Consider the following 13,192-nt stretch of genomic DNA (forward strand, 5'->3'; position numbering starts at 1 on the left):
GCGGTGTGGGGTGTCCGCGTTCGGATCCCATGCTCTTTCGGCGTTTTACTCGAGCACTGCATGGGAACAGTGAACCCCTTGTGCACGTCAATGGAGCGAAACGTATATTTTTATGTAAACGTATCTCTGTGCCAAAACACGCTGTCTACGCTTGCCCCACTGTCTTCGTCTTTCATGCCCTTCAAGATCATGCATGCATTCTGGACTTCGAGTTTGCGTGCATGTCTGTAAAAATGTATGTATATATATATATATATATATTTCTACGCTTCTGCTCCACTTTTTGTGTCGGTGTGTCCATAAATCTCGAACGCGACCAGTAAAGGAGGACGTAGCTTGAAGTCATTCCCCAACACACACAAACATATAATTTATGTCTGTATATGAATACATACACATGTGTATTTGTATACTGTTTCACTAGTGTGCGCATGCAGGTTCTTTAAGCAGATAGGCATGCCAGGCGCTGCAGCGTTTCGTCCTGATGGCACTCATTCTGTGGACAACCAGAGCAAATCTTGAAAAATCTGTTTTAGAACCAGCGCATCAAATCATCCTTGAGCGACTCGGTCGTCAGACGAGCGGCCTTCTATACATGCTTGCCGGCAAGTATTCCGAGCCTCCAATATGAATTGGTACACAGAAGGTGTGGGGGATTTTATTCGCGGTCTGCGTTGTTGACTCAAACGCGTGTAACGCCGGAGAGGAAGTAGCGTCGCGTTTGTCGACTTGGTGACTAGGAGCTATGGCAAATGAATAAAACAACTTCGATTGTGGGCGGATATGAGCCGCCGTAACGATGCTGGAGGTGTGAAGTCGAACAGGAACCTCACGGCGACAACACGTTCGTGCGGAGTGATTTGCGGATATGACAGCGTTTGAGCCGAGCTTCGGCCTTCGCGTGCATGCAACGCGCCCGCACCACGCCCGTTTAGTTCCTGTGAAGGTGAAGGCTTTGCACTGCGCCTCTTTTGCTTCGTGAGGCTCGATGGGTACTTGGATTACATGCAGTGACGATTGCTAACGAAGAGCAAAAGCAGTACACTCCAGCTTAACGTGAACATGTGAATGGTGCTGCCTGTGAGCGTAGAGATAGATAGATCTGACAAATGTGTGTAAGTGAACCTAGTAGGAGCTGTACGACTAAACATGTGGTGCGACGCACTGCGCAAAACGTTGCATCGCCTCCAATGAGGCGAACGCGAATATGGCAATTCTACTGCAGCACGCCAGAAGATACGTGGGCAAATGTAGATGGAGGCACACACATATGTAGGTTAGCGTAGGCTAGGCGCATGTATACAGGCATTCGTGATCGCTCTTTTTATCATTCACGCATGCGGGCGGAACAACAGGAGACACAGCGGGACTCAGAGACGAAATTCATCACGTGCGAAGGGAAAATGGCATGACCAGGAATAATGATGGCAACGCACACAACGGGGACGAGCCGAGTGGAATGCTACAATGGAAAATAACGGAGAGCCACCAAGTGTTCAGACGGGTATCCAATAGTCACTTCGCGCATATATCTATCCTTATAAGTATTTATATATTTATGCATATATATATCCCAGAAAATGGCGTACTGCGTTTTGTCAGAAGAAAAGATGCTTAAGTGAAGCAGGAAATGTCAATATGGAGACAGGATTCGTTATGCGGCCGTCCCGGTATTGCAAGGACTCAGCACCAGGTCCAACAACCGGAGGGCAAGGCGACCCGCGTAGTCGTCACCTGCCTCCCACGGGAACGTTTACCCTTCTGGCACATTGAATATTGCCGCCCTAACTCCCGCTCCCCCCCCCCCCCCAAACGCGAGGCGGCAGAACGACCGCACCGCCAGGCGATGAAGAGGCCAAGGCCATGCCGCGGCCGAAATGTAAAAACCCGTGTCTTCAAGCAGAAGCTGAGGTTGAAGCCACAGAAGAGATTGAGGAAGATGTGTCAGAGAGAGAAGCTTCAGAAGCCGGTGGCGCGGACAGAAAACCACACGGGGAAGGCGACGACACTAGAGAGAGAGACGCGGGGCCTGAAGGCATCGGTGGCGGCATGAGAGAGTTAGCCGACGACGCGGAAGGCGATATTGCGATACAAGAAGTGCTCAGGGGGGGGCACCTGCTGCACAGCCAGAGCCAGGCAGACGACGCGCGGCACAGAGCGATGCGGGATCGATTTCGTGAGCGAGATTCGTCGCTGCTTCGCTGGAGGAACCTGGCGAACGCGACTCTGTCACGGCACCGTTTTGCAGCCCAGAGACGCCTTCGCCCGTGCGCACAAGTGAAGACGCGGCAAGGGCTCCATCCGTCGCCGTGCTCTGCAAGCTGGCTGCCGGCTTGGGAGGTGCTACGGATGCTGTGGCCTCTCCGTCGTCTTTAGTTTTGACTGCTACTCCTGTTCCTGCCTGATTCATTCCTCCCACGCTCTGGCCGAAAGTCACTGCCGGAGGCTGCAGCGCCCCCGCGGCGGCGACACGTGGGAGCGGGCGGGTCTGGAGCCCAACCGCTGCGGCCGCGACGGTATCGTCCCTCGCGACGTCGGTCGGCGACCGCGAGTGCTCCTGTCGCTTCGCCACCGTTCGTGGACTTTCTAGCTTCTCCTCAAGCGGTTGTGGCGCAGGCAAAGGGGCGGCACTGGAGCCAAAAGAGGCCGACTCTTTCGGCGCGTGGGGACGGAGGCGATCCGCAGGGGCGGGCGACCCCGCCGATGATGAGAGGACCCGGGAACAAGGCGAGGGCGAACGGACTTGCGGAAACGAGAGGGGCTCGAGCAACTGCGACAGAGCGCCAGAGGCAGAACAGACCGACAAGGAGGAGAGCGAAGGCGAAGTCGAGGACGACGAACTCTGCGACGGACACCTAGGTGCCGACGTCGCGAAGGCAAACGCGAACGGGGAGTGTGTCGACTCGGAACGAGCCATTGTGTCTGCTCGAGTCGGAGGCGCAGCAAACGGCGGATTGAAGAGGGTCGAAAGAACCGCGTGCGTCAGCAGAGCTGCAGACACAGGCAGAGAGCCAGACAGCATGAGCGGCTTGCAACACCCCTGTCGCACCTTCTATAGACTTGAGTCAGGCCTACGTGGACTCCCATCAGCAGTCAACGTGAGACTGACGCAAGTAACCTGCCCCCTTCGCCACCTCAAACGCAGCGACATCACTTGCACCAGATAGAGAGCGGAAGGTGTCTGTGTTCAGTGCGGGGGAGGTGTGCCGCAGAACTAGTCCCTCCAAGATGGGGGGGACGTCTACATAATTGGAGCCTCGCCGAGCTCTCACGGAGCTGTCAGCACATGGTCATGGTTTACCGTTGCATGTAGACCGGCGGTGGCTGTGAAGCTCCCGCAGGGCTTCCAATTCGGCGAACGTCAGCTGGATGCTAAGGAAAGTCATCAAAGCCGCGCAGAGAATATGAATAGACTCCTGGCAGCTGGTTGCCTGTGGCGCCGCGGGCTAAAGAGCCTTTCCACTCGTCGCCGGCTGTGCTGTCTTCAGACATTTTTGACAGTCCGACGTCCCGGAGACTCGGCAGTAACATGGCCAAAGCCTGAGCCTCGCCTAGAGACGCCTACGCTTCGGGTGCGGGCTCGCGCAGATGGAGTTTCATCTTGTCTACGGTTCCTGTTTGCCCCTGGTAGCGCGTTCTTGTGTGCGCCCGGTTCGTCTAGTGTAATTTCTGCACTTCATCGCAAGCTCTGCTTCGCGGCCACCTACCTCAAGCGCGTCCACAGGCTGGCGGGGCGGCACTTAAGGCGCCAGAGGACAGGCTCGTAGATCCGCAGGTGTGACACCTTCGTCGCGGAGCTCAGAAACGCAAAGTGCTCGCGGTAGGCCTGCAGGAGCTCGGGGCGCAGCCCCTCCACGAAGTCGTGAAGGAAGCTGCGGAGACAATTCGACGAACAGACAGACGTGCCTCTCACAGCCAGAGACGGAAACGGAGACGCTTTCCGCGCTGGGCTCTCCGAACGAGCAAGTCTGTGTTTGTTGTGCGAAGGTGTATGGCGGGGGCGAATCGGATACTTGCGTTAGGAAGACACTGCAGAAGAAGTGCCGCGAAGCGAGGGGCGACAAACCGTCTGTGGCGACGCGGCGGCCAATGAGATGGGTGCGACGGAGACAGGAGGCGAACGATAGAACTCCAGGCTCGCGGGCCCAAGCGGACGTATTGCAAGCGGCACAGAACGCGTACGGACACCCCTTGACGAGCCGCCAGCCAGACATACCGAACACAGCTATAGAGTACAGATGCAGCAGGTCAGCTACACATGAGAGCGGCTGTGAGGGGTGGCGCGGCAGCAGATACGACTCAAACAGTGACGCGGGCGGTGTAAACCACAGCTTTGTCGACGGCCTGGAGTCGAAAAGAGACCAGCACTGAAGCCAGGATCTTGAGCGGTTCATGACGCCTACTAGAAAAACGTTCTCAGCAGACTGCATATATCCGTGCGAAGTTCTTCGAGCGGCGGCTCAGTCTTGTCTTCAGACTCCAGCCACGCAAACGGATCGCCGTCCTCCCAGTCGTTGTCTGAGCCGCTTCTCAAGTCGTCTTCGCTGTCGTCCTCGTGGGTTTCCGCTCGTTCCCTCTGCGAGTCGAGAGAGCCGCGCCCGTCGCACGCCTCTACCTGCTTGGCATCCTCACGCCACAACACAAAGGACAGAACGTCTCGCGCCCTCCATTCGTCGCCGTCTCGTTCGCCTTCGCCGGCGTGCAGCAGGTCAACCAATCTTGGCCTCCAGAGTTCTTCGTCGTGGCTTCGAGCCCTCAGAGATGCGAAATCCCCTGGCCGCATGTGAGTAGCCGGGACCCCCTTTGCGCCGGTGTGGCGCCTGTTCTCGCCCGGCTCAGACTCGCTTTTTTCGCTGCTGAGCGTCTCCTTCGAGGCCTCGCATTTCGCGTGTTCGCCGTCGCCTTCCACCGACGGCAAGGCGTGGTTCGCTGGAGCGCCGCGCGGCACCCACGGGCTCGTGCGTGCTGAGGGCGGGGAGCCGGACGAACCAGGTACCTCGCCGGTGCGGAGGAGACACGTGTCGCCTCCACGGGTCCCGTCGCCAGTCATGGCGGCAGCGTGCCCGAAGGCGGCGAGGAGCCCGAAGATGTCGTGGTCACAAAACAGCTTCCTCCGACAGCAGGTGAAGGTGCCATTGGACGCGCCACAGCCGGCAGTGAGCGCCACTGGGTCGACCGCGGACAGCGAGCCCAAGTCCGTTTGATACACCACCGCTGTGGCCCCAGGAGGCGCCGGCGCAGAGGCAGGAGGCGCGCCACTGCGCTGCGTCAACGGATCTTTCTTTGCATGCGATTTTGAGGCTCCGCGAGAACGCGAAGACGGAAGTGACGCGCCGTGGCCGCCTGCAGTTTTTAGCGACGCTCGCGTGGCCTTTTCTCTCTTGGCATCGCGGCTCCAGTCTTTCTGCTGAGGCTCCGCGGCGGCGCCCGCGCCCAACGGTCTCCGCGCCTCTTCTCCAGTCGAGGAGGCGGCACTGCCAGCGACACCGCCAGGTAGTGACGCGACTTTCACCGGATCTCCGCCGCGGGCTTCGCCTTCAGCCTCACCGCCGCGTAGCTTGTCGCCTCCCGTCTCCTCCTTCGAGCCCTTCCGCGTCCCCCCACGTCCCCTTTGGCCGAGCGCGTTTGCGTCCACCCCGCTCTCGGCCGTGTTCTTTCCAGGAAGGAAGCCTGCGGACGGGAGCGACAGCCCGCCATCCGTCGCGTTCGCCGGGCGACTCCTGTCCGCTCCCGCGTCGTTCACCCAGAGGGCTGTGCCGACGGCTGCGCCAGGCGGAGAGACATTTTCGTCCACGGGCAGGCGCTGATCCACCAGGTCGGGGGCAGCGGGGCCGCCGGCGGAAAGCGTGCACGAGCTCAGACTGGGACGTTTAGGGCGGCGGCCTCCGCATGCTGCCGCCGCATCCCTGGAAGCCTGTTCACTTGAGGCGCCCGCAGTCCGTGTCACGTGTTCCGGACTCTGAACAGAGCTGAGAGTTCGCTCTGCTGGCTGCGAGGGGGACGTCATTTGCGGACTGCCTGAGCTGCCAGCTGCGAGCGACTGGGACATCTCCAGGGCGTGAAGACGAGAGCGCAGGTTCGCATTCGCCTCGCCGGTGCCTTTGGTGGGGTTTCGTGACCCGCTCTTAGGCCCTGCGACTCTCGCCTTGACGGCCCCAGAGACGCCCTGGGCTGCGCGACAGCTGGCGGAGGCTCCAGAGATCGTCTCGTCCGGTGCCGGGACCTGCTGCGAAGGACAGCGAGCGGAAGGGAGTTTGGAACAGTTGCTCGTTCCTGCTCTCTCGCATTCTGAGTCTTTCTGGGGGAAACCGGCAGCCGCCGCCGCGCTCGTAGCGGACAAAGCCTCCTTGGAAAGGAGTGACAGAAGGAACGCAGGACTCAGGATTTCCACGTTTCTTTTGGGGTCGCTCTGCCCAGCGCTCGCGTCTTGCCGGAGCCTGTCGAACTGCTGAAAAAGATGCGCGATCGAGAGAAAAGCTGGGAGAGGCTGAGAGATCAGCCTGTCCGCGGGGTGGCCCTCCGACCGAGCCCCCTGTACCCCAATAGCTCCGTCGCCCTTCCCGGGCGCGCGCGAGGGACCCTGCGGGCAGTCCGTTTGCCCTGCGCCCGTACTGGCAGCTGCGCCGCTCCTCAGGGGACCTGCAGGAGTCTCCGAAAAACATGAAGAGCAGGCGCCGCTACGCGATGAGGTCAGGAAAACCGACGCCGACAGACAGGGGACAGCAGACGAGTTGCGCGTCTGGATGGCGGCGCTTGCGAGCTTGTCGCGGAGCTGAAGAAGAAGTTGATGTCGTGCGACATCGCCCCCGGACAAGGGATCACTGTTGACGTCTTCCGCGTTCGCCTCCTCCGCGAACGGTTTCCCTCGTCTTCGCGGGATGAGCTCCGCCGCAGCTTCAAGTTGCTGGCCTGAATGAAGTAAAAACGACTGATGACAGGCGTCACCTCCGGCGGCGTCGTCACCTTTCGCCTTCTCGCCCAAGGGGACAGAGGTGCACGCTCGCGGTAGACGCCGAGACGCCTCCGGCTGGGTCGCGCCGACGCCTGGGCTCTGTGCAACAGGAGGCGAGGTAGGAGGAGACAGATGCGACGGGACCTGCCGCTGGGGCGTCTTTTGCCCGGAGGGGTTCTTCCCCGCAGACCCCTCCTTCGCGGCCTTTTTCGTCCCCCCTTTCGCCTCTGTCTTCCCGCGTTTGGCAGTCCTGGGCGGATCGTCTTCCTGCTTAGACGGCGAGGCCAGCAGCTGCGGAGTGGAGGGCGATAACGGCGGAGAAGAAGAAGGCGCACCCGCGGGCGTCCGCGACGCGCAGGAGGCTGCGTTTCGTCGTCGTCGCTTGGACGCTTTAGGCTGCGCATGCGCGTCAGGCGGAGGAGAGGCAAGCGAAGAAGAAAGCGCCTCCGTTCCTCTTTTCTCTCCTCCTAAACTGGAGGCAGGGCGCAGCATTGGCAGCGGCTCCTGAGCGACCGCGGCCGCGCCTCCGGACCACGCGCGCGGCGCCAGAGGGGGCGGAGCACGCAGGAAGCCGACACTGCCGGAGGAACCCCAAGCTGGAACGAAGCCTAGCAGCGTTGCAGGAGGTGGCGGCGATGCCGTGTTCAACTCTGCAGAAGGAAAAATCATCCGTGGAGGGGGAGCCAACGAAGGAGGCGTGTGAGAAACAGGAACTTCAGCCGACGATGCGCAAGACGCCGAGGCCGAAGCGCTGTTGGGAGCAGCCTGAGAGCCTACAGGCGGGGGAGCCGAGCTCTTCGAAGAGGCTGTAGGAGCTCCGGATTGCTGAGGAGGCGCGGACAAGGGAGCTGCAGGACCAGGAGCTGCTACAGAGACCGACGACGCAGAAGGCGGTGTCAAACATGGGGAAAAACAAGGAGCTGCAGAGGGACATGGAGATGAAGAGGAGGAGGATGCGGCAGGGCAGGAAACCGAGGGAGTGGCAGACAGGCAAAGAACGTCGCGATGGTTTTTCTCTGTCTCTCGCTCTGATTTTGACGAAGCCAGTTCGTCGACAGCTTTCTGCTGTGTGCCTCCATCATGAAGCGGGAAATCCTTTTCTACGCCATCCTGACCCTCCCGCGGCTCGTGGCTGCCAGCCAAGTGGATGGCGGCGCCTTGCGTCGCGTCCGCCATGCTGCTCAAATATCCACAGACCGCAGAGGGACGCCCGCGAGCGCGTCAGCCGCCTCACGCGGGAGGGAGAGACGAAGAAAGACAATGAAAAAGAAGGGAGGGGGGGGAGACGCGCCGAGCACACCAGAGACGCGGCGCCCTCGGACAAGAGAGAGCAGCGAAAGCAGAAGCAAGTTCAGACTGCAGTGTCTTTCGAGCCCAAGGGACGTGGTCACCGCCGCGACCGCCATAGCCTCACAGGCAGCGGCGCGGAGATCGGGGAGGGACGCCGGAAGAGGGACGGGGAACTAAAACGTAACTCCCGGGGTTTCGACTTCCGAAGAATCACTAAGTTGCCGAAAGCCAGATAAAACGATTCAAAGGTGAACTGAAAAGCGCGTAAAAACACACGTGTTTTCGCTCGTGATGTCTTCTGGTGGGAGACGTGTGCCGTGGCGCGGGATTGACACGGAGAAACGAGCTACGCGCGTTTTGCACTAGCTGCAGAGGCGAGCTGCCAACGCCCGCAGAGAAAAATGAAGGACGGGACTCTGGGGAAGCAGGGACGCTCAGAAGCTCTCCGTCTGGGCAAAGTGGAAAGGTGATTTGTCTCTACTGATAGGGAAGACGAAAGCTAAGAACCACGAGGCGAAGAAGACAAGCGCACGTTACCCGGCTGATCAGCTGGTGCTCGCCGAACCGGCGCGTGTTAGTTAACCGCCAACACGGGCGTGGGTGAACCGCTAGCGGAGAAAGATTTTCCCATTCGATTTAGTCGCCCCCAGATCTGAACTCTACACGCTCTTCTCAGAGCTCTCGCGGATTCAAAGAGGTCGCTAGAGAAGAGGAAACGACAAATATATCCCGTGTGCGGACGATGAGCCTTCCCTGCCGCCGCGCACACACCTCGGGGTGGCGAGGGCGGCCGGGGAACAGGTGCATCTCTTTTGCTGGCTTTCTCCGTCGTTTTTCGTCTTCTTTGCTCCGCTCCTCGCAGCACAGCGACCCTCCTGAGGAGCTCTGACTAGGAGAGGACTTTTGCGAGCGAACGGTGGCGTCTGAATTGCGCAATTGACACAAATCTAATCTACACAACGCCCCGTCGCGCATGCCAGAGCGCACCTCGGCGTGTTGCAGAGAGCCGATTCTGTCACTGTCGTTGCGAGCTGCTTGCTCAACAAGAGACGCTGCCAGCCGCTTGCCGCCTTTTCTAACGCAGTATCGCTGGAAAAGCGAATAGGCCGCTGTGCAGGGTGATCCTCGATGAAACAGCTGCTCGAGTCAATGTCCACCTGCCGTCACACCTCCTCTGCTGACAAGAAAATCCACTCCGCGCCACGGAGTCTCTCCTTTGCCTGCCGCCTGGCTGCAAGCGACGAGGTGAGTCACAGGTGAACCAGGTCTCACACTCAGTCAAAGAGAACTTTCTCCCGAGAGGCCAGGCTCCTTGATGGAGGACTTTTACATTTTGTTGCAGCGGCTCTCGTGACGGCTCCGCCAACCTCACGCTGTCTAAGTACGCATGTGCGCTGTCTGGCTGCAGCACTCGCAAACAAAATGCTGGGAGGTAGCACCTGTCCCTTCGCGCACCAGAAGAACCACACATTGTTTCTAGTTAGGGGCCTCAGAATCGGCAGAAAAGGTGTTCGCGATAGACCATGCAGCTGCGCAGCTCACGTATGGCTCTCCATCGGGAAGAGCGGCATGTAAGGCCAGCCCACCAACCCTCCACCCGAGGGAAGGGGTCTAAGTCTGTTAGTCGCCTTCCCGCGCACGCTCCACAGCTGCCTCTTGGCTAGCGTGCGCCACCGCGGCGAATTCTCACAGGCGTGAAACGCAGCACGCAACTGTCGCTCCGCAGAACGACAACGCCTCGTGACGTGCCTTCCCCCCACACCACGACGGCGACCAGTAGCGCTGACTAGACGTCTTGGTTCAGCGCACACCCCCGTGGAGGCGGCGCAGGCATCTCTGAAGCACACGCGCAGATGCCTCTTGGGGCCTGCCGCGCGCGAGACACTGTGTGCGGCCTTGTGGCCCGCACTGGACGCAGTTGGCGCTGAATCACAAATCGCACTCTGGAAACATCCTTTTCGAATCCGGGGAGTTAACGGAACAGTGTTTCGCAGGAGACGATCCGACGCCCGCGAACGCCTTTCGCGCGCGCAAAACCGACCCGGGTGCTGGGGACTTGTCACACTCACGTGAGCATCAGCGGCACAGACACCAGCCGTACGCAAGCACCCACGCGGAGACAGAGAGTTGCCTCCCTGGTGTGGGCTTGAACCCCTCCCGAAGCACAAACGCGATTCAACACAGACAGGGGGCGCACCACCCACCCTACAGAGCGCGCGACCGCGGCGAAAATGCACGCGAAAGCAGGTCGCGCTGCGGACCTTGCTACTGAGGTGCGACACGCGCGCAACAGAAAGACAAGGGCGACCGCCCGGCGGAGAGACAGCGGCTACGCCCACGCGTGGTCGCCGAGTTGAGTGCGTTCGTCGCTGCATGCGCGGAGGTCTGCAATCGCGTTTCGGCAGGCGAGGGCGTCCGAGTCTCTCTCTCGCGCGGCTCTGAGTCGCTGATAGCACCGAAGGACCTGCAGCTGCGGATGCGCGCAGGAGGGCTTCAGAGGCTGCATATCGGCCCCCGCCGCGCCCGCACCGGGGTCGCGCAGAGCCGCGGTCGTGGTCGCCGAGGCTGAAGCGACCGCTGCAGCCGTCAGGGGACAGTTCGCCATGCCGAGTTTGAGCGCGGCAATCTGCTCTGCGAGGGCAGTCTTCAGGTGGTCGCGCATGTCGGCGAGCAGCGCGTTCTTCTGCTGGACGGCGTGGAGAGCCGGCGGAAGCGCTACCTCCGTCGAGCGGCCTTCCGCCCCCGCGCCGAGGAGACTGTCTCCTTCGCGCGCCGCGGCCGCCGAGTCCGGCGCGGGGGGGGACGAGGCGATGACCGCCGCACTCGACTCTCCGCGCCCGCGCGCCTCAGACTGCGGAGGAGCCTGGAGCGGGAGGAAGGGCGGCGACTGAGAGACAGGGCTGTTGACGGCGTAGTGGTTCACGAAGTCCTTGCCGAGAATCAGGACGTGCTGGACGCCCGAAGACGAGGCGGGCACGTCGACGACGGCCCCGGAAGACGAGAAGAGATCCAGGGGGTGCGCCGCACTCGCGCGGCTGTCCTCTGCAGCTCGCTTCCGGGCGTCACCGCCTGGCGAAGAAGCTGCGGCGCCCATGGCGGAGAGCGGCTGGGGGCGGGAGGGCGAGAGCGCGGGAGGCCGCCGAGAGACGGGGAGACAGAAGGCGCAGGCTGCAAAGACGCGCGACGATGCCCAACCCAAGAGGGACGAGTGACGGGGGGACGGGGGGGAGGGGCAGGCCGGCGACGCAGCGAGCCTCAGCAGCACGGGAGACGGCAGACGCAGACGCAAGGAAACGTCCTCGCTCCCTTGGACGAGAGACTGAGACACACAGGCGCGAACCGTGAAGACGGGGATGGAGACGATGGCGGCACACACAGGAGGCCGAAGAGGGGTGGTGGCGGAGGTGATGAAAGCAGAGTGAAAACGGGACTGGAAAAAGTCTGAAAGACGACGGTGGGGGGCGGGTGCGCTATACACACAGAGGAAGAACTCAATCCGGTGCCGAACGCGCCCACGTATCTACACGGTCGCGCGTCCCACGAGGCATCTCTCTCCAAGGTTCCGCTCGTCCCTCGCGGATTTCTTGTGATTCGCCCTCAGTTTGCGGAGAAGGGGAGTTTTTGTCGGCTAAAAGGAGCAAAAAACTGGAGTCTGACCTGGAAGATGAATGCGTGAAGGGTCGCGGCAACAGCGCCCGCGAAATTTTTCGGGAACAAGGATCGTCTCTCGACACTCTACTCCCTGACTACGGGGGCGGCATCAGACCTGAAATGCATTTACACCATGTCCTTCCAAGCGTCAACAAGCACACATGTCTATTCAGACGTTCAGAGTTTTCGCGTGCGCGGTGGGCATCTGCGCTCGCTCCTCTTCTTGCCTCCCCCGCAAAGCGAAGCCGGGAAGCCTTGCGTAAGTGACCTTGCGATTACGCGAAGTCAGCAAGATGAAGCCAAAACCAGCGAGAGAGAGAAGAGAAAGAAGCCGAAGGAGAGGCTTATTTTATTCTCTGGTGTGCTGGTGTGGCGATTGCGAGTCAACGCTTCAAAGAGGATGAGGCGTTGCGAGCGTCTTCTGCTTCATTTTTTCGTATTCAGAGTGTCATGACAGCTCACCGCCCTTGTGGCGTTGCAAAAGGCGCCGCGTAATTATGATTATTCCGGGCTCCATCCGTTCCGTATCGTTGAATCAAAGAGACGCAATGGCGGTCTCGACTTAGCTTTGCGTCGAGCGCATGTATGCAGGTCGCTGAACTGAATTCGCCGCCATCCCTTCTGTTGGGGTTTTCAGCGCTTTTCGAACGACACAGAGATAGACCTGCACGTCCTTTCTTTCTTCTAAAACAGAATATGCTAGAGAGTTTCCGCTCAGCCCTGACCTCATTCGCCTCTCTCCTTCTATTGTCCCTTCTTCTGCTTCTGCCTCGACCGCTGCACTCCTGCGTCTGGGCTACTGCTGCCCATCGGCTCCTCGTTGTGATACCTTGTCGGCGTAGACTCTGTTGCTTCTTCTTCGTCTTCCCCTCTTTGTCGTCTTCATTTCTACAGCTGTTTTGGCTTTGTCTAGCCGGTCGCCTTCCCGCCCAGTCTCTCTCGCGGCTGTCCTCCTCTCGCAGTTTCTGTTTTTCTCTTGTTTTGCGTCCTCCCTCGCCCGCTTTCGAGAAAGCGAGTCGAGGCGACTTTCTCTTCGGTCTTGAGCGCTTCTTCTCCCGCGTTTCTTCTGCTTTTTTCGCCCGGCGTCTCCCGCAAACCATGGCGCCGATAATGCCCTTTCCGCTGCTCGCCACTACCCTCTGGCGCTCCTGCGTCCACGCTCTCGGGGATGAGAAGACAGGGACGGGGAAGTGAGAAACGCGGGAGTCGAGCTCTCATGCTATCTGCTGTTTCCATCGCCATCCCCTCGTCTGAAACTCGAGACTGCCAAGGCGCGCTTTGCGCGTCGTGTCTTCTTCG

The 13,192-nt window shown here is 60.2% G+C and overlaps 3 protein-coding genes across 3 annotated transcripts; all 3 read right to left on the reverse strand.

Moving 5' to 3' along the window:
* Positions 1–2,101: 2,101 nt before the first annotated feature.
* BESB_044330 (uncharacterized protein) lies at positions 2,102–8,128 on the reverse strand (the record flags this gene model as incomplete). The annotated part of the gene is made up of 4 exons (XM_029362884.1): positions 2,102–2,991; positions 3,302–3,372; positions 3,708–3,872; positions 4,404–8,128. 4 exons carry the CDS (start codon positions 8,126–8,128, stop codon positions 2,102–2,104), a joined length of 4,851 nt encoding a protein of 1,616 aa, XP_029220250.1.
* A 2,443-nt stretch (positions 8,129–10,571) lies between these two features.
* On the reverse strand, positions 10,572–11,336 carry BESB_044340 (uncharacterized protein; the record flags this gene model as incomplete). The annotated part of the gene is made up of 1 exon (XM_029362885.1): positions 10,572–11,336. The coding sequence occupies one exon, from the start codon at positions 11,334–11,336 to the stop codon at positions 10,572–10,574; it is 765 nt and encodes a 254-aa protein (XP_029220251.1).
* A 1,466-nt stretch (positions 11,337–12,802) lies between these two features.
* On the reverse strand, positions 12,803–13,135 carry BESB_044350 (uncharacterized protein; the record flags this gene model as incomplete). Its single annotated transcript, XM_029362886.1, has 1 exon — positions 12,803–13,135. The coding sequence occupies one exon, from the start codon at positions 13,133–13,135 to the stop codon at positions 12,803–12,805; it is 333 nt and encodes a 110-aa protein (XP_029220252.1).
* Between the last annotated feature and the right edge of the window lie 57 nt (positions 13,136–13,192).

This window comes from Besnoitia besnoiti, chromosome III (assembly GCF_002563875.1).
Source record: "Besnoitia besnoiti strain Bb-Ger1 chromosome III, whole genome shotgun sequence".
Classification (NCBI taxonomy): Eukaryota; Apicomplexa; class Conoidasida; order Eucoccidiorida; family Sarcocystidae; genus Besnoitia; species Besnoitia besnoiti.